Source organism: Leopardus geoffroyi, chromosome A1 (genome assembly GCF_018350155.1).
Source record: "Leopardus geoffroyi isolate Oge1 chromosome A1, O.geoffroyi_Oge1_pat1.0, whole genome shotgun sequence".
NCBI lineage: Eukaryota > Metazoa > Chordata > Mammalia > Carnivora > Felidae > Leopardus > Leopardus geoffroyi.
Genome location: NC_059326.1, coordinates 87,479,096 through 87,499,936, shown reverse-complemented (window position 1 = coordinate 87,499,936; position 20,841 = coordinate 87,479,096). Strand labels below are relative to the sequence as shown.

General features: G+C 49.8%; 1 protein-coding gene across 10 annotated transcripts in view; it reads right to left on the bottom strand.

Moving 5' to 3' along the window:
* Nucleotides 1-507: 507 nt before the first annotated feature.
* ZNF496 (zinc finger protein 496) overlaps nucleotides 508-20,841 on the bottom strand; it is a 37,027-nt gene continuing 16,693 nt past the window's right edge. For 7 of the 10 annotated variants that reach the window (XM_045483414.1, XM_045483378.1, XM_045483372.1 and 4 more), the window contains 4 exons: nucleotides 11,003-11,135; nucleotides 10,253-10,360; nucleotides 9,171-9,284; nucleotides 508-3,717 (listed from right to left, as the gene is read on the bottom strand). In XM_045483414.1, coding sequence (XP_045339370.1) covers nucleotides 2,981-3,717; nucleotides 9,171-9,284; nucleotides 10,253-10,360; nucleotides 11,003-11,135 — 1,092 coding nt within the window. In that variant the 3' untranslated portion in view covers nucleotides 508-2,980. The remainder of the gene's footprint in view (nucleotides 3,718-9,170; nucleotides 9,285-10,252; nucleotides 10,361-11,002; nucleotides 11,136-20,841) is intronic. The other 3 variants (XM_045483397.1, XM_045483433.1, XM_045483449.1) reach the window with 1 other exon arrangement.

Genomic DNA, 20,841 nt, shown 5'->3' with positions numbered 1-20,841 from the left:
GGCTTGATAGGATTGGGGGTCATCCAATCCCCTACATTACACTGCAAACAGAAGAGCTTGTGCATGGTCCAAATTCTGCTTTTGGTGGAGGAAGGAAACCATCTCAGGGAAGAAGAGCAACTTGGACCAACGTCCAAGTCCAAGACAGGTGTGGACTTGCGCCTTCTCTCCCATCAGTGTTATAGCGTGACTTAGGAATGGCAAGAGTTCAGGAGACAAAGGATGCACTAAAAAATGGCCAAAGTTCAGTGAAATAGCTATGGTGTAACCAGGAGTGCAACTTACCCGTGGTGTAGAGAGAGTGACTTCCTTTCTCTTCCAGAGAAGGCTCAGATCAGGTGACGGAAACTGAGACATAAAGGTTTCACATAGGGATGTCTGATGTCCAGAAGGAACATTTTCAAGATCATTATACCTGAAGCCCTACTGTTCTGGCCTGTTGACTGACCATCTCTCTCAGCTGTGCATTTTACTTTTTTAACTAAAATTAAAAGTCTAACACGAATATTAATTCAGTGAGTTTTTATTATGCACCTGTTCAGTTTGTGGGAACAATGCCAAGGGATCAGAGGAACAGAGAGGGCAGATGCTTCTCAGACGAGAAGTCTCGTCTCCTGAACCTCCATGGCCAGGTAGAGACCCCTCACCTGCCTGCCCAGTGCCCACAGAGGGAGGGAGGAACCAAGTGGGCCAGCCCTCCTATTACCTGCAGCTTTCCGCAATGCAGGCAGCCCTGGCTTCTTCTGCACAGATGAACCTGGGATTTGAGCTACATCACCCATGACGGTTCCCAGGAGCAATGTCAACTCCTGGTTTGCTGGGCGCCTTGGTCAGCTTTGGGTCAGGGAATCGGAGGCTGCCTCATGGTGTCTGATTGATACTCAAGAAACACACAGCCTCTCTTTAGGTTTCAGTTCTGTTACATTCCACTTGTTCCTTACTTACAATCAGATTTCACACGTAAAATACACCAGGTAAGTGAAGCAATGCTCCTTGTAGACGTGTCTTAAGTGGGTGGGTTAATACACTCACCAATGGACCTTTGGGCAAAAGCACAGCTGGACGAGACAAATGTGCACAGCGTCTGGCTTCTATTTGGAATTTTCCACTTTCTTATTAGCCTTAAAAGATCTGGGGGGTTTATTTTCCCCGTTTCCTGGCAGACTGATACAAGAGGCAAATTCTTCTGAAACAAAGAGCCCCAATAGTTTATTTATTACTGAGAGTAGGACCAAATGGTTTTATGACACTTACTGTTCCTGGGTATGAAGCTGCCCTTACACAGGCACAGCCATCATTTAACTGTAGGACCTTGGGACTCTCTCATTGGGTCTGAGGGAGTGGTGTCTTGACAGGACAATGAAGTGAATGACAAGGAGACACTGGCAGGTGTATAAATAATACAGAACACCTGACCGGTCGCTGGCTTTTACAACTGGCCACAGCTGCTCACCAGTCCCTAGGCCTTCTCGTCACTGGGCCTAGTGGACATGGTCAGTTCTCCCAGAAGCATTAAGACCACAGCCATCCATGCCTGAGATTCCACTCCCCATCCAGAATGCCAGGCTACAAACTTTGAAGGCTCTTGTGCAGAGGACACCCCACCCTGAAAGCAGCAGCTTGGGTCTGAATTGTGCTTCCGGTTGAAGGAAGAGCTAGCTACAGTGTTTGTATTGGTCCTTGTGTGGATTGGGGATGACAGCATTACGTGACCATGTGGTATTGTGGGCTGAACTGTGTCCCCAACCCCCACAACTCTAACCCTGGCACACTGGAGTGTGACCTTCTTTGGAACTGAGGCCACAGCAGGTGTAATTAGTTAAGACGGGAGTCTACGGGAGTAGGACGGGCAGACCTTAGATATGGATGCAGTCCTTCCAGAAAGGGACAGACACACACACACAGAGCACCATGTGAGAATACAGCAGAGCTGGGGTGATGCTTCTGGAAGCCATGCAGTACCAACAATTGCCAGCAAGCCCTGGGGTGCGGGGGCAGGCGACAGGCAACAGGCGACAGGCGACGCATGAAATAGACCCTCCCCTGGGAGGGGCCACCCTGATCTTGGACTTGTGCCTTCAGAACTGAGGTGATGCCTTTATTGTTTAAGGCATCTGGTTTCTGCAGGAGCCCTTGCAAATGACCACAACCAGCACACTAAGTCACATACGCAGAGCAAGAGCATGACTTCATGTGAGGTTCTGTTTTCCTGGCTCAGCTCACCCAGACAAACACAACAGAACACCCTCACTGGGGGCTGAGCCCCCCCCTTCCTGGACTCGATGGACTGCACGTCCACCCAAAACCACCTATGAAGACCCTTCAAGGGTACAAAGAAACAGCATTTAGGGGCGGGTGTGCTACAGTTTAAAATGGGGCTTTGCCTTAGATAAGCTCCTGTTCCCTAATAAGCAGACACCATCACAAATAAAAGGGTAGGAGTTTCCCTTCTGCAGGAGCTATAAAGCCCCCCAGCACGGTTTGAGCCTGAAAAGGGCTGCCTGATAGCAGTGGGTTGTTTCTATGGGCCAAGAGGTGATGGAGACTCAGCCTTCTGATGACAGGATGCGGCCTGGTGTTTGGCCCTGTGGTCACAGGCCCACAGGCCGCACCCTGCCTTATTGCCACCCTCAGCCCATCAGCACACCCCAAGCTTCTTGCTGCTGGACAGCAGTGCAGGTACCCCCAGACCTCAGTACAGGGGAAGGGAGTGTACTTGACACTGGCTGGCAAGGGCCAGACCCCGGGGGGTGGTCCCATCCCTCCCTGCCAGGGAAGCTCTGGAGGGACGGTTCTCTAGGACCTGCAGAGATGAAGAGTCACAGCTGGTGGAGACGCGCCCTCCCTGCTTTTTGGCACGGCCGAGACAGAGCGCATGCTCAGTCGGCCACTATCTCATTTCTACCTGAGAGCGAAGGGTGGGAGGACGGAGCTTCTGTCCCGGGCAGGTGCACCGCGGGAGGGGCCAGGGCAGGCCGCCTCAGTAGGAGTTGAGGGCCTGCTTGGAGCGGCGCTTCAAGTGCAGGCGCTGGTGGCGAAGCAGGTCGCAGTTCTGAGAGAAGCTCTTGACGCAATAGCGGCACTGGAAGGGCTGCGCCGTGCCCCGCAGGTGCGCGCTGCTGCGGTGCCGCGCCAGGTGCTCCGGCCGCTGGAACGCCCGCCCGCAGTCGCAGCACTGGAAGGCTAGCAGGCCGCCCGGGCCCCCGCCTACGGCCCCCGCCGCGTTAGGCTCGGTCTTCGGCACCGGCTCCAGTCCACCCGTCGGCAGGTGTATCCGCCTGTGCGACAGCAGGTGCGAGTTGAGGCGGAAGCTCTTCCCGCAGGCGCCGCAGCGGTAGGGCTTCTGCACCTCGTGGCTCTCCAGGTGCCCGTCCAGGTCCTCGCTGTCGCTGAACAGCTCCCCGCACACCGAGCACTCGTGCGGCTTCTGCTCCCTGCGGCTGCGCAGGTGCCGGATGAAGTTGACCCTCCAGCGGAAGATCTTCCCGCAGTTGGGGCAGATGTAGGACTTTTTGGATGACGTCTGCACCTCGTCCCCAGGCTCTGCGCCGCTGCGGTGGGAGGCGGGGAGGCTGCGCGGCTTCTCGGCGGGGCCCCGCGGCTCATCAGTGCAGTAAGGGCCGAGCTGGGAGTCCTCGTCTCCAGAGCTGGACAGGACGATCTCGATGGTCACCTCCTCGTCCAGGCCGTTCTCGGGGGTCAGCGCGTCCCCTCCGGCTACAGGGAAGCCACGCAGAAGTTCATTCAGTGCTGCTGCCCATGCCACAGCCCTGCCCCTGCAAAGGCTCCCCAGGGAGGTTCAGAGTGGATTCTCTTCCCCTTCCCTGTCCTGTTCCCTTAAAGCCCCATCACACAATCCTTTCCTTCCTCCTTTTCTAGGCAGAGACCCCTACAAGCTCTAAGGACTTTGTATTTGTCAGTGTGAAGTCTTGGCCATTTACACATCAGTTAACACCATTTACCTAATGTCACAGGGCACGTTAAAGCTGTCAGGAAAGAGAAAGACACCATATTCTAGAAAGGCAGTGCCAGGAAGGTACCAGCTACCATGTGCTGAGCACTGACAAGCTCCAGGGGCTCTGTGGCACTTGTGACATGAACAGCCCTGTTTGCTCCTGGACATAAGTCACTGATGTATTATTTGCCAAATTATATACACGCGCAAACTTGGGTGACACACTCTGGGCTCAGGGTTGAAGGGGAGTCAGGCTCGTTGTGCTGACCTCAGGGCTGTTCAACAGTACCCTACACCCAGGTCAGCTTTCCCTCAGTGTCACCTCTGACGCCTGCCAGCCGCCCCCAGTGGTGATGGGTAGAGCTGCTCTGAACTTTAGACTGCAGCGGACAGACTCCATGAATCCTGAGTCTGTGATGTTGGAAGATGGGTGGGGAGTGGGGTGAAGTCGTAGCCCCAGGCCCACCACGCAGCTCCCCATCTGGTCTGTTTCCTCACTGTGTGAGATGTGGGACCGAGGGGGGGGGTGGGTGGGGAGTGCTGCGAGACCCCCTTGAGGTCTTAGCAGGAATTGAGATGTTAGCAGAAATATGCTGATTCTGGATGTAGTCTCTGGAGGAAGGAGCATTCTGTGAAGTTAGGGAACCTGAGGGTGGGTGGAGCTAGAGATACAGAAGCAGGGCAGGAGTACCCAGAAGCCACGGAGCATGGGGCAGACACCAGGCAGCAGCAGGGCCATGAAGCACTTGTTCCTAAGGGGACTAGGGTAAGGGGACACAGCACAACATGAGACTGGGGAATAAAGACTTGAGAACCTGGAAAATTCCACTTTTATCCACACTGAAAAAGTTACAAAGTATGCTCTGGAGAGAATGCCCAAGTGGCCGGATAACCATTTGGTAAAGAGATTCTGGGTGTAACCCACGGAGGGGAGGCAATCCAGGAAAGAGCTGTGGAGGACCCTCTGGTCTGGTGACCTGAACGCCTGTGAACTGCACTGTGAGCAGGGACGCTGCCAACTCAGACTAAAAAGCAAGAGACCTTAGGAAGGCTGTCAGACTTCTGGGATTCCACAGAGTAGGCCAGCAGAGCTATCTGGAGACACATGGGAGTCGGCCTTGATGAAAGAGGGCTGGCTCCAATGGCCGTCCCCAGGTAGTCAGGATGCTACAGCAGACTGGGGCCCAAGGGCGATCAGAGTGCTGGCCAGAGATTGATCCCGAGCCTTAAGTTCAAGTTTATTTATTTTTGAGAGAGAGAGAATGAATGAGTGTGCACATGAGCAGGGGAGGGGCAGAGAGAGAGAGAGAGAGAGAGAGAGAATCCCAAGAGGGTTCTGTGCTGACTCAGCACAGAACCCAACTTGGTGCTCAAACTCACTACCTGAGCCAATATAAAGAGTCAGACGTTTAACACACTGAGCCACCCAGGTGCCCCAAACTTTTTTTTAAAAAAATTTTTAATGTTTATTTTTGAGAGAGAGACAGAGTACAAGCAGGGGAGGGGCAGAGAGCGGGAGGCACAGAATCTGAAGCAGGCTCCAGGCTCTGAGCTGTCGATACAGAGCCCAGCGTGGGGCTCAAACTCATGAACCACGAGATCATGATGTGAGCCGAAGTCGGACCCTTAACCAACTGAGCCACCCAGGCGCCCCAGGCCTTAAGTTCTAATGGAATTTGCCCTACTCGGCCTCAGACTTGCTTGGGAACCTTTCTTCTTCCCAATTTTCCCCTTTTGGGATGAAAAGGTCTATCCTGTGCCAGCCTGAGCACTGCACTTTGAGAAGTACAGCACTGGACGTGTGGTTTCACAGATTCACAGCCAGAGAGGATGTGCCTTGGGTGTCACCTCCACCTGATCTACAGGACATTCAGATAAGGTTACGGATGCAGAGCTGGTGCTGGAAGAGATTAAGGGATGTCCAGAGAGGGTGAATACACTTTGCATGGGAAGAGAACATGGACTTTGCAGGACACGAGGGTGGAATGAGCTGAACTGCAGCCCCTTAAAAATCCATAGATCCAAGTCCTAACCCCAGTACCTCCGAATATGAGCATATTTGGAAATAAGGCATTTCAAGAGGGAATTAAGTTAAAATGAGGTCATTAGGGCAGGACCTGCTCCACCAGGTGTCCTTGTAAGAAGATTGGGGCACAGACACTCAGAGATGGATTGCGAGAAGACACAGGGAGGAGACCGCCATCCACAAGCCAAGAAGGGGGAGGGGGGCTCAGAAGCCCACCATGAGGCCACCTTCATCCTAGCCGTGCAGCCTCCAGAATTCTGAGAAAATCCACCCTTGTTTGAGCCTCCCGGTCTGTGGTATCTTGGTATCGCAGCCCTCCGAGACTAACAGAATGCACATGGGAGGACATCCACTCAGATCAGAAAGTTAACAAAAATAGACATGGAGCTTCTGAAGAGGGAGGAAGAAATCAACAGTAATGCTGTTGTGTGTCATCAACACAACAATGTGAAGAATCCCTAGTAGGTAACAGGAGACTCCGAGGTGTGCCCAGAGCAGCAGGAAGAGAGTAACAGGGAGCTCTTGGCTCAGCACTGATGAGTAACAAGGTGTGTGGGGGCGGACGCAGGGGCGCTGAACTGAGTAGTAGGGTAATGGTGGGGTAACAGGCAAGAATTACTGATCTATCTACGTGCTTTTACATGAACTATTTAATCCTCAACAACGAGTCCATCTGAGGGCACCTGGTGGGGGGCTCAGTCCTTTAGGTGTCCAGACTCTTGAATTCAGCTCAGGTCATGATCTCATGGTTTGTGGGTTCAAGCCCCATGCTGGGCTCTGTGCTGACAGTGTGGAGCCTGCTTGGGATTCTCTGTCTCTCAAAATAAATAAATAAACATTAAAAAAAAGAAAAAGAACCATAGTAACCCCACCTGGCAACTATGATGATTACGCCTGTTTGGCAGGTGAAAAATTTAAAGCAGAGGTAGAAAGCAACCCTGGGTTTCAGGAGAGCTGTGGCCAGGCTGTGCTGCAGGCAGGAAACGGCCAGACCGGCGTGTGAGCCAGGAGCAGAGGCACATGCCTTGACTCGCAGCTGACGTGTCCTGAAGAGCACTCTGTGCACTGGAAATGAACAGACCCCCAAGAGCCAGAGGGGCTGAGGGGCAGCGTGGAATGAAAGTAAATAAAAAAAAAAAAATAAAGGCATCATAAAAAATATATTCTTAGAATGTTAGAGTGGGGAGGCTTACTTACAAGACAAAAAACCAAACAGGAGACGATGAATAAATTTACATTTTTAAAACGCAGAACAAGAATTACAGGCTGAAAGACCTAGAAAGTTTAAAAAAAGTGGGAAGAATCGTGTGCATATATGTAAGAGGCCCTTAATGTTGAGTTTCTATGAAATTCTCTCAGAGAACACCAGCTTGGTAATGTGAAGGGTATAGCCCAGATGTTGTGCATCTGACCACATGGCTTCATATCTGCAGTGCAGGGTGTTCCTGGGCCCCTGACTTTGGACCATGTGCCCCAGATGCACAACAGAGACATCACAGTACCTCTTACGGGCTAAATATCTGTTTCCCCCAGTACTCATACGTTCGAGCCCGCGTTAGGCAGTGCGGCCTTTGTGGGGGGTGGAGGGTGGTGGCGGCTAGGTTTAGACAGTGGGACCTACTGGTGTTGGGACCCTTGTGTTGGGATGAGAGCCCTTACAAGAAGAGGAAGAGACAGGACAGATCCATGCTGTCTCCTTCCAAGAGCACACAGGGAGAAGGCAAGCGTCTACGAGCCAGGAAGAGTCCTAACTACTTACAGGATGTGCTAGCACTACCATCTCAGACTCCCCCCACCTCCAGACTGTGAGAAATAAATCCCTTTCGTCTAAGCTGCCCCATCTACACTGTCTTGCAGAATCAGCCTATGCTAAGACAGTATGCATCTTGAAAGGTGCCAGAAGGACCCAGTGCACACAATCTCGTTGAGAACTTACAGTGGTGCTGCACTTGGGCCCTAAACAGAGCTCACCAAATGTGAACAGGGAAAAGCCAACAAAAACAAGGATGAACGAATATTAACTAGTCGACTCACAGAGGAAATGTGGGAAGCGAAAAGACACGTTCCATCTCCGTGCAGCACGGAGATGCACTGGTGATTGGCACGAATGGATGGGCCCGTAGCATCTTGCGTGGGCACGGCTGTGCAGGTACAGACCCCTCCCCTGATGTCACATAGCATGGGCCACCAAAACAAAACCAGTGCCTGTTCCTGGGAATCCAGCACCTCCCCAATCTCAGACGGCAACCTTGGCTTGTGCCATTTCAGAAGAGACTCTGTGTCAGGACCCAGGAAGGGGAGTGGAGGTGAGACACACTGTGGGCAGGGAGGTGCCAGCAAGGACCCAACATGCCTCTGCGGGTATTGCTGAAGCCTGCATGAACGATCACCCTCAGCACACAGATTTACACAAACACACACATAAATGACTGTGGGCCCTGCATGAAGCTGCATGGAAATACCACAATCCCATGCAAGTCTTGCCTCCAAATGCCACCACGGGTCAAAGAGATCATGCGTTAGCCCGTCTTCCTAACTGAGGGAAATCTCCATGACCCAGTGGGCTCCAGGGAGAACCAGAGCTTGGGTCTGGTGTTTGGAAGGAGGTCTGAACCCCGAGACCAATAAGGCTGGCTGTATTTTAGTCCTTGCTTCGGCAGGTGGTGACTTTCACCATCACAGCTCAGAGTGCATGCTGGCCACTCCTGTGAGGCTCTGCCTCCTTGTCCAGAGGGCCCCTCAACTCGGCCATCCCAGACCTGGTCTTAATTCCTGGACTCAGATCAGGGACTCTGACCCTATATCACAGCCCTGCTTCAACCCGCAGAGGGAGGGCAAGGAAGGGAGGTTCTCCAAACCTGAGGGATCCAGGCAGAACAGAACCAGCCCAAGCAGCTGCAGCTGGCAGGGGTCCTGAAGAGTCCAGTTCCTGACCCCACCCTACCTCCCAGCCGCACACACGCACCACATTGGACACCACACGCGCGTGCACTTTCGCATGCCTCACACCGGACACCAAGTGCACAGGCACGCACACACGGACCCCACCACACAGCACACAGGCAGGTAGACATGTGCTTACGCGCACCACACTACACACCAGCACACACCATGCTACACCCCCTACCATGTACATTGTTGCTCGCATACACACTGCACACCGCCCCCCACTCTCCCCACCCCCTTTACCTGGGCAGGTGCTCTGGGTGAGTGCCGTCTGCTGGCAGGTCTGGAACTCGGGCACCTGCAGCTCATCCCGTTTCCTTCTCTCTTCCACCTGGAATGGCTGGAGACCTGGGAAGTCTTTCCAGAGAAGAAAATGGAGAAACTGATTTGCCCTGCAGTTGCCAGCCTCACATATGCCCTGCTGTGATCTGGGAGCAGCCCTGGGCAGCCGCTTGGTAAGGCGGAATGGCCAGCAGCAGGAACATGGGCTCTGACACCAGACAGAATCCGTGTGGATGTGGATGCTGTCTGGTCCTGAGGGCATCCCTGTGCTCACCGCCACTCTGTGGTGGGGTTTGTGCAGGCTTCAGCACGGGGCCCTGCGCCCACGGATACAGACCCAGCCGGGGCAGAGGGAGCACAGGGGCCGCCGCCTCCATGTGCTGGAGAGTCTGCACCTCATCCCAGCTGGGGGTGGTGAGCCACAGCCTGGTCTGATTTGCCAGCTTCAGGTCCCAGAGGGGCTGAGGTGTGGAGCTGCTGCCCATACTGTGCAAAGCGTGTCTCCCTGAAGGGGTGGACATCTCATGGCATCAGGGCACGGAGTTCTGGTGACATGGACTGCCCCAGGGCAGGGAGGTTGTGGGAAAATGCTGCTGAGCTGTGCTGCTGTCCACTCAGCCCCAGCACCTCTCTGTGCCTTGGTTTCCTCACATAAACCAGACTGGCCAGGCATCCAGAGGTGCTATGCCTGGTGCCTGGCCAGGAGAAGCTATGGCCTCCTCCTTCTCCTCCCCGGCCTCACTTCTGGAGAGTACCTGACCTCACATGTGGGAGTTGGGGGCAGGGGGGCACCTGTTCGGCACAAACCAGCACTGCTTACAGTGAGAAGAAAGACTTCTGTCACACCCTGGGCTCTGGCTGAGGGCAGAGTGATCCCCACACCCAACAGAACTGAAACCTCACAGTGTTTCTGGAAGAGTCAGGGAAGAGGCCAGGCATGTTCCAGCAAGACAGAGTGTGGGATGTGGGGCAGGGGGAGGCTGGAGAGGCTGGCCTGCCCTGGCCAGCAGCAAACTCCCCCCAGCTCTGCAACCATCACTCACCCAAGTAAGAAACCTGGGGCACGTCCTTCCCTTGCAGGTCCTGCAACTCTGGAACCCGGGGCTCGTTCTCCTCTCCCTGGGAGAGATGCAGCTGGGTGCCCGGGTCACCTGTTCATGGAGAGGAGGACACAGTTGTCACTGAGGTGTCTGTACAGGAGCCCAGGCCAGATGGAGGGGGGGAAACTCCGCATCAGGGCAGATGCACCCGCAGGGGCCATGAGGGGCCATGGGGCATGCAGGGAGGGGGCAGGACAAGGAGCACATGAAAGGAAGAGCTTTGGGATGAGCGCATATCCTTTGGGGCTGTCAGGAAATCAGACGTGAAGAGAGCCATAGAAGAATGACAGAAAACCAGGGTGCCTGCGTGGCTCAGGTCATGATCTCACGGCTTGTGAGTTCGAACCCCGCATTGGGCCCTGTGCTGACAGCTCAGAGCCTGGAGCCTGCTTTGTGTGTCTCCCTCTCTCTCTGCCCCTCCCCCACTCATGCTCAGTCTCTCTTGCTCTCTCAAAAATAAACAAACGCTAAAAAAAAAAAAAAAAAAAAAAAAAAAAGGCAGAAAACCAGACGCATAGGAAACATGTTGCATTTGGTTTTGTATGAAACAGCCAGGCGAGCCTGATCTACATGTGGCAGACAGAGGGTGGGTGATGGTCAATCTGCAAAGTGCCCATGAGGTCTGGGGGTGAAAAGCAATCAGATGCCGGCCCCCCCAGTCTCTGGCCTCAGGAGAGAGGGGGTAAGTCTTACTTGGAGGCAGCGAGACCCCACAGTCCTCCCCGATGATGAACTCTCCATAGAAGCCCGTCTGCGCAGGGTCTAGAAGGGACCAGTCCTCTTGGGAGAAGCAGAAAATCATATCCTTGAAAGGAGAAACCCGGTTCTGAAACCACAGGGGGACAACGAGGATGCCTGAGTCCAGGGAAGCTCTGAACCAGGGGAAAGCAAGCTGGGATGAAGGGCAGAGCCCCTCGAGACCCCAGCCGCATGAGCCCCAGGAAGGGAAGGCAGAGAGGCTGCCCCAGCTGTAGCCTGAGATGACCTCACACAGATCGGGTTCAGCATAATCCCAATGGCAGATGCCTCTCGGGGACAGGATGGCCACGGATCATTCACTGGCTTCCTTGTCAGTGCTGGGGCAGCCTGATACCCTCAGCTCTAAGGTGGGTACATGGGGGGTGTCCAACTGAATCACCAATGCAGACATTACATTTTTAGAGTTTACGCTGCATATGTGCAAAGTACAAGCTTATTCACTGCAACATTAATGATTCCAGGTGACAGTGAAAGAATCCAACATCTGTGCCCAGTGTCACAGAACTAAGCTATTTCCCAGCAGGAACATCACACACTGGTGAGGAGGAACGAGGGCCTGTCTGTACCAAGAAGGAATCCCTCTAAGGGATTCACCCATGGAAAAAGCACCCATGTGGAAGGTGGTCTAGATGGTCCCCACGTGCCAAGTGTCCAGAAGTCTGGAACGCTGCCTGCTGCTATAGAGGGGCTTATGGTTAGTGCTACATGGAGACTTTGCCTTCTTTCTTTTTTTAAAAAAAATTTATTACTGTCTTTTTAAATTACGTAGGCTCCACACCCAAGGTGGGGCTTGAACTCAGGACGCTGAGATCAAGTGTTGGATGATCCACCAACTGAGCCAGCCAGGTGTCCTGACAAGGAAACTTTTCTTATACTTTGAGTCATGAACCATGGCAATTTTTAATTTAAAAAGTGATAGCATATGCATATAATACCAGGATACCATAACAATAAAGAAGGGCCCCTGGGGGCTTAGTCGGTTAGGCGTCCGACTGCAGCTCAGGTCGTGATCTAGCAGTTTGTGGGTTCGAGCACCATGCTGGGCTCTGTGCTGAGAGGTCAGAACCTGGAGCCTGCTTCAGATTCTGTGTCTCCTCCTCTCTCTGCCCCTCCCCCGTTTGCACTCTCTCTCCCTCTCAAATATAAATACAATAAACATTAAAAAAATAAATAAATGAAGATATCCTCTGCAAAATGGAACTACAAGATCTCTGCCAGCTGAAGCATGAAGTGAGGGTTTCAAGTTTCCTGTGAATGTTACAAGACAAATGGATGGTAACAATAAATGTCATGTAAACATTGTTCATTTTGGGGGCACATGGGTGGTTCAGTCGGTTAAGCATCCAACTCTTGGTTTCAGCTTAGGTCATGATCTCACGGTCTGTGAGTTTGAGCCCTGCATCAGGCTCTGTGCTGGCAGCTCAGAGCCTAGAGCCTGCTTCAGATTCTGTGTCTCCCTCTCTCTCTGCCCCTCCCCTGCTCATACTCACTCTCTCTCTCAAAAATAAATAAAACATTAAAAACATGAAAAAGAATTCATAGTATTTCTTTCATTATTAATTTTTTAATGTTTATCCACACATTTCTGAGAGAGCGACAGCATGAGCAGGGAAGGGGCACAGAGAGAGGGAGACAGAATCCCAAGCAGGCTCTGCACCATCAGCATGGAGCCCAATGTGGGGCTTGAACCCATGAACCATGAGATCATTACGTGAGCCGAAATCAAGAGTCGGATGCTCAACCGATTGAACCATGCAGGTGCCCCATAAACTCTTTAAAGGTCAATCATCAGGAATATAAGTGAAATTTAACAGTCGTAGGTTTACAATTACTTCTTGGTTTTTCTTTGCCCAAGCAAAGGTTAAATCTGATTAAAAAGATTATAAGTGTTATGCTCCTCTGGGTCCTGGAGGGTGTAGGAAAACAGGTCCTCACACATGCTTAGCAGAAATGCATGTTTCTGGACATTTGGGAGAATGCTAACAGAAGCACACCCATTCTACTTCTGGGAAATTTTCCTAAGGAATCCTCAGAGATATATGCAAAAATGTGTGTGAAACAACATGGAACACGCTGTTTGGGAGAATTGCGCGAGGATTCTTTTGTTCTGCACACTTTTCCCTAGTGGCTGAAGACTGCCCTGAGCGTGTAGTATGTAGCTAGCTCTAAGACATGGACTTATTTCAGAGTATGGTTCTGTCAATAACGTTCGGGTTTTCCCCAATTCTTTGCTACTGAGAGCAACGGTCCAATGAACTCCCTCATCAGTCTCCCTGCCCATGAGCAAGTGTCTCCAGGGTCGACATGAACACACCGTTTCCCCAATATTAAATATTCCCACATCGTTCTTCCAGTGGGGTACCCACAACTGTACTCCACAGGCAACGCACCTGTACTGTTCACCCACATCTTTGCCAACACCTGGCAAGGCCACGTCTACGGTTCTAATGACACTGTGGGCAAGGAGCAATCAGCAGTGGAACTACCCTTTTCTCGATGAACATTTTTCTCATGGGTTTATGGGCCAATCTGCATCTGTCTTCTTTGAAATCCTCGTGTATTTTCTTTGCATGTTTTTCTATTTTCTCATGGTTCCTTTTCCTAATTTTTTTAACCAGCTTATTTAAAATTGCAGACGTATGTGTCTCTTATAAAAGAAAAATTAATATTATTTTAATTTTAAAATTAAAAAAAATCCAATGTGTTGCATTAAAAAAATCAGTAATATTAGAGGTACAGAATGAACTGTTTGAAAAAACAGAACAAAACACAAAAACCTCACACCTCATGACACAAACACAAAACAAAAACCCCAACCAAAACCAGAACAAAGAACAAAAACAATAAAATCTTGAAATGAATCAAAGACCCATATGTAAAAAATCACAACTATAAAATTTCCAGAAGAAAATTCTGTGTGACCCTGGGGTAGACAGAGATTCGTTAGGACATAAAAAGTATATATTACAAAAGAAAAACACGGGACCTCTGATGTCCAATCTTCATAAGACATCAAAACAATGAAAAGGCAAACTGTAGAAGAGTGATAGAAAATATTTCCAATAATATATCAAAGGACTTTTATCCAGTGTGTATATATATATATATATATATATATATATATATATATATACACACACACACACACACGTATGTGTACATATATATATATACACACAAGTATGTGTGTGTGTGTATATATATATATATATGTACACACACACACACACCTATATATATATATATTTTACAAGTCCTTTTTAATTAAAAAAATTTTTTTTAAGTTTATTTATTTTGAGAGACAGAGACAGTATGAGTGGGGGAAGGGCAGCTAGGGAGGGAGCGAAAGAATCCCAAGCAGGCGCTGTGCTGTCAGCACAGGGCCTAATGGGGGGCTCAAACCCATGAAGCCGTGAGATCATGACCTGAACCGAAATCAAGAGTTGGATGCTTAACTAACTGGGCCACCCAGGCGCCCTAATTTAGTTTTTATTTTAGAGAGAGAGAGAGAGTGTGAGCAGGGGAGAGGGACAGAGGGGCAGAGGGAGAGAGAATCTTAAGCAGGTTCTATGCTCAGCACAGAGCCTGACACGGAGCTCAATCCCATGACCCTGGGATTATGACCTGAGCCGAAATCAAGAATCAGATGCTCAACTGACTGAGCCACCTAGGCACTCCTATTTTACAAAGTTCTTGAAACACAGTAAGATGGTGGGGGAGGGGGGGGAGGAGGGCGCCTGGTTGGTTCAGTTGGTATGCATGCAATCTCAGGGCCATGAGTTTAAGCTCCACATTAGGTGTAGAGCTTACTTAAAACAAAACAAAACAAAAAACTGCAGTAAGCAACCCAGTAAGCAGGGAAAATATTTGGGCACTTCACGAAAGATTAAAAGAAATGATCCACAGCACATGGAAAGGTGAAAAACTTCATTAGTCAACAGGGAATTGAAAATTAAAACCATAATAAGATACCTATTTTAATGGGCAAATATACACTTTTTCTAAAAAAAAAAAAATGACAATACCAGTAAATGGTGAAGATGTGTAGCAAAAGGAACTCTCATTCATTAGGTAGGAGTGTTGAGTGGTAAACTACCACAGAAAACAGCCATTTCTCATATAATCAATCACATCCTTACCCTACAACAATTCCACTTCTGGATAATCGCCCAAGAGAAATAAAAACCTGTATCCACAAAAAGACATATAAGTGTTCTAGAAGTCTCACTCATAATGGCCAAAGTGGAAAGGACCCAAATATGGGTTGACAAGTGACTGGGTAAACCAGCTGTCAGTGTACAATGGAATACTACTCAGCAATAAAAAAGGAACAATTGATAGACACGTGAGTGACGCTGAAATCACTGGGCTGAGTAAGAGAAGCCTGGCACAAAAGACCACGTACCGTAGGATTGCATTTACAGAAAGTTCTAGAATGAGAGAAAATCATCTACAGTGGCAAAAGGGAGATCATGGCTGGCCTGGGTGTGAGAGCAGGACTTGCAAATGGGCACAGGGGAATTTCTGGGATTTGATGGAGAGGAGATGTTTTCTATGTTGACTGGGGTCATAGTTATGTGAGTGCAGACACTTGTCAAAAACTATCCAAACTTGGGGTGCCTGGGAGACTCAGTCAGTTTTTAAGTGTCCAACTTCAGCTCAGGTCATGATCTCATGGTCTGTGGGTTCAAGCCCCATGTCGGGCTCTGTGCTGTAAGCTCAGAGCCTGGAGCCTGCTTTGGATTCTGTGTCTCCCTCTCTCTCTGCCCCTCCCCTGCTCATGCTCTGTCTCTTCCTCAAAAATAAACATTAAAACATTAAAAAAATAAATAAACTAATAGAGTATTTAAAAAATGTGTGAAGTCGAATCAGGAGTTTGGAACAGGCTTCTCAAACTCACATATGCCTACGAACCACCTAGGCATCTCAGTAACGATGCACTCTGCATCAGTAGGTCTATGGAGGAGCCTGAGAGGCGGCATTTGAACAAGCTGTAAGTGGCTTTGCTCCCAGAAGAGGTCGGTATGATGGAAGCCTGTCCTCCCAAGACGAGTTCCACAGGATGGAAGATGGAGCTGAGAAAGCCATGGGTTTGCAGGACAGAATCTGATGTTGGTTTCAAAGGGGATTAGAAGGTCCATCCCAAATACGCCACTTTGGCATTAGGACTTTCAGTCAACTGAGAAACAGGATCACAGAGAAAGTTCTCTACCCAGGGCGCCTGGGTGGCTCAGTTGGTTGAGTGACTCTTGACCTCAGTTCAGGTCATGATCTCACGGTTCGTGGGTTCAAGCCCTGTGGAGGGTGTGTTCTGTCAGTGCAGAGCCTGCTTGAGATTCTGTCTCTCTCTCTGCCCCTGCCCCACTTGCACAATACTTTTCTCTGTCTCTCAAAATAAACATTTAAAAACAAAAGCTCTCTACTCTCCCCCATCTGCCTAAATGAAGGACATGAAGCTTCCCTGTGAAAAGCACCCTGGTCTCCCACCCGCAAGGGCAAAATTACTCTTCATCTCCAGAGAGGACAGAACTGGACTCTTGCCAGACCAGAGACAACAAAACACACTTGACCAAGTAACCCTTGTTTTCCATTACTCTCCAAATACTTGCCTTCCCATAATTTACCAACCCTCTGAGCTAACAATCCCTTTCCTCTGTCTTGTCACTTCTCTGCAATTACCACCTTGGGTTAAAATGGTGCATCAGTCAGCCTGCGGATCTGACTGCCTTCTTGGGGTTTTCATTTCATTTCTGTGAGGCAACCCTCACAGAAGTCTTTTTAATCCTGTGACTCTGCATTGTGTCAATTCAATGTACAGGGGGCACTGAGCCTAACAGAGTGGAGGAAAAAGGGTTTTTTTCTCCCTGAAGGTGGTAACTGACCCTGCTGGTAAACAGTTGAGAAATCAGAGCTCTCAGGGGCACCTGGGTGGCTCAGTCGGTTAAGCATCCGACTTTGGCTCAGGTCATGATCTCACGGTTTATGGTTTATGAGTTAGGACCCCGCATTGGGCTCTGTGCTGACAGCTCAGAGCCTGGAGCCTACTTCGGTTCTGTGTCTCCCTCTCTCTCTGCTCCTCCTCCAGTCACACTCTGTCTCTCTCTCTCAAAAATAAATACACATTAAAAAAAAAACTGAAAGAAAAAAAAAAGAAATCAGAGCTCTCAGATGGCAGTGTGGTTCTGGTTCTGCAGATTCTGAAGACAAAAGTGGAGGAGATGTAGAAACTGCTCACTTTAGCCTTGGATGGGTGTCTGGGAACAGACCCCAAGTGGAAATAGGAACTAATCACAGTGGACAAAGTTAGCATCATGGAAGCAAACCCCAGTGCCAGGGCCAGGTGGTGGATCTGTGATGCTCTACTTGCTGACAGAGTCTGACACAGTCTGACACAGCCACCCTGGGACCCCCGGGGACTTCTGTCTCATATGGGGAAATGCTCACATGTCAGGGAGAAGCAAGGATGTACAGCATAATCCCTGCAAGGGAAAACACTGGCACAGGTAACTCTGGGCGCAAGTTCAACAAAACATTCGAAGATCTTCACAGGAACTGGGAACATGTAACACACTCCTGTGCTAAATCTTGCTCATTCTTCTTCTTCTTTTTTTTTTTTTTTTTGTGTTTATTTTTGGGAGGTGAGAGAGAAACTCAAGCAGGCTGTGCACTGTCAACACGGAGTATAATGTGGGGCTTGAACCCATGAACTATGAGGTCATGACCTGAGCCAAAATTGAGAGGGACATTTAACCAACTGACCCACTCAGGTGTCCAGTCTTGCCAATTTTTATAAGGAGAGTGGATGGAATACATAAATACGTCAATTTAAAAACAGAGCTACTTTTCCCTGATTCCTGCCTCTAAGAACAGCTAAAATCCCAGCCCCTTGATGCACAAAACACACATGGGAGTCTGAATGGGGAGAGGAAGAAGGCTGGCATGGACCCTGAGGAATCTCAAGGGGACGAGCTCTCTCATTCTTTATGTCTCATGCATCCCAACTTGAAGTGAACGCAGAGAAGCTGGCAAGCCAGAGACACCCCCCCTCTCCCTACCCCACATGCAGAGAAAAACAAACCCGAACAAAGCCTGTGGTCTCAGCCACGAGACCAGGAAAGGAGCAGCTGAGCCAGCCGGGCATCACTGCTCTCCTCTACCCAGCACCGCAGAAAACACCACAGCCCCCAGCCTGCTCCTGTGGCAGAGAACGAACACCCTCATGAGGCTGATGCCAGGCATCCTGACACCCCACTGCTGGGTGTAGTGGCCTCCGAGAGGACTGAGCGGGAGCCAGGGCTCCTGTCCTTCTGGCTGGAACAGTTCACCCCTCCCCGCCCGCCCCCACACCTGTGGTCATCTAGGGAGACCACGTGGTCAGTTGGAGCTCTGCCCCAGTCAGGAGCCCCCCTCCCTGGTGCCCATGGAGACTGAGAAGGGGGCTGGACTCCTTCCCTCCCTGGCAGGAACAGGACAGGACAGCCCACCCTGAAGGGTCTTCTGCTCAAGCAGGGGTCAGAGTGAAAACCCACCTGAACAGGTTTCAAAGGGACCCAGAGCGTCATAACATAACATAGAAAGTCAGGGGCACCTGGGTGGCTCAGTTGGTTAAGCATCTGACTTTAGCTCAGGTCATGATCTCAAGGCTCCTGAGTTTGAGTCCCACGTCGACCTCTGTGCTGACAGCTCAGAGCCTGGAGCCTGCTGCGGATTCTGTGTCTGCCTCTCTCTCTGCCCCTCCTCGTCCCCGTGCTCGCTCTCTCTCTCTCTCTCTCTCTCAGTCTCAAAACTAGATAAACATTAAAAAAGAAAGAAAAGAAGAAAGAAAGGAAGAAAGAAAGCAAGAAAATCACTGGCAACACCAAGAACCAGAACGATCTCAAAGTGAGTGAAAACGGAAGATATAAAGAGCAAGTAAATGGAAATACAAGAACCGAGAACCTGAGAGCTCAGGGATGAGCTCAACAGCAGAATGAAGGGCACAGGACAGTCTGTCAACCTGTGAAGACAGGAAAAGCCAACTGTGGCAGAGATGCTCTAACAGTCTCCGGTGCCTGTGGGACTGCAAGAACATGTCCCAGACGGGCACACAGCGTAGGGCCGAAAAATGCCTCCAAGAAACCAGGCCTCAATTCCCTTCTCTGGAAAAAGATGTTAGACCAGCTCATTCAGGAAGCAGAGCCAACTCCAAACAGGTAATCCAAGGAAATCCACACCAAAACACATCCTAATTAAACTTCCAAAAACAGAATCTGAAAAGTGGCTAGAGGAAAATGACAGCTTCCCCACATGAGGGAAGAAAATCCCCGTCTCTGATGAGAAACCACGGAGGGCAGGCAGAGGGGGGCCATATGCTTCAAGTACTGACAGGAATTGGGGCAGCGTGGGGCCCATGTCGGTAGAAAACACCTGCAGGAATGGAGGGATCCAGGCATTCTCAGATGGATCACAACCAAGTCCATCTTGACCAGCAGACTCGCCCTGCAGGAAAGGCTGAAGGAAATTATCTAAGTGGAAAGGAAGCCAGAGAAGGAACCAAAAGGAAGAAAATGGTAAGCAAAAATAGGAGATGCACTAGGCTTTCCTTCTCCATTTAAGTTTTCTCAATAACTGACAGTCTGATGTAGTTCTAAATGTATCTTGGAAGGCGCACTTGGGGGCTCAGTTGGTTGAGCACCTGACTTTGGCTCAGGTCATGATCTTAAGGTTCATGAGTTCAAGCCCCACGTCAGGCTCTATAGTGATAGCTCAGAGCCTGGAACCTGCTTAGGATTCTGTGTGTGTGTCTCTCTCTCTGCTCCTCCCCTGCTTGTGTGCACACTCTTTCCCTTTCTGTCCAAAAAAAAAAAAAAAAAGTATCTAGAGGAACTAGTTAAATCACCTTTTTTAAAAAGAAACTTTATTTTTTTATTTTGGAGAGAGAGCACAAATGGGGGAGAATCTCAAGCAGGCTCTATGCTCACTCAGCACAAAGCCCGACATGGGACTCAACCCTATGACTCTGAGATCACAACCTAAGCCAAAATCAAGACTCAAGACACCCAATCAACTGAGCCACCCAGGCAACCCCTAATCACTTTTAATACAAAAGGGGGGGGGGTTGAAGGGATGTTAAGGACTGTGATAAGATAAATATCTCTCTATATATCTATATGTATAATATAGAGGTATATCTGGATATGGATATATTGATTTCTGGTTTGAATCAATAAAACCAATACATATACATCTGTATACATCTATATGCACACAGATATATATATATATATAGATAAATACATACATACATAATTTAATACCCACAGCAATCACTAAAAAAGCTGCATGACAGATTCTTTGATTGACCAAACTTTAGTCAGGCTCCCAAATCTTCTCCTGGGGCCATCTGTGGCCCTCCTATAAGGCACCTCCTTATAAAACACACATTTTTGGACACCTGGGTGGTTCAGTCGGTTGAGTGTCCGACTCTTCAATTTCAGCGCAGTCATGGTTCGTGGGTTCGAGCCCCATGCTGGGCTCTGCACTGGTGGCACGGATCCTGCTTGGGAGTCTCTGTCTCCCTCCCTCTCTGTCCCTCCTGAGCTCACGCACACGTGTGCTCTCTCTCTCAAAATAAATACATGTTAAAAAAAATAAAAACTCCTTTAAAAACTTTTTAAAATTGTATAATATAAAACAAAATGCACGTTTAGTAAGAACGCTGATAAGTCAGTTTAACCAGAACCCCAACCCTTGATACCTGATTAGGTTCCTTATTGTCCATCACCCCTAGGTGA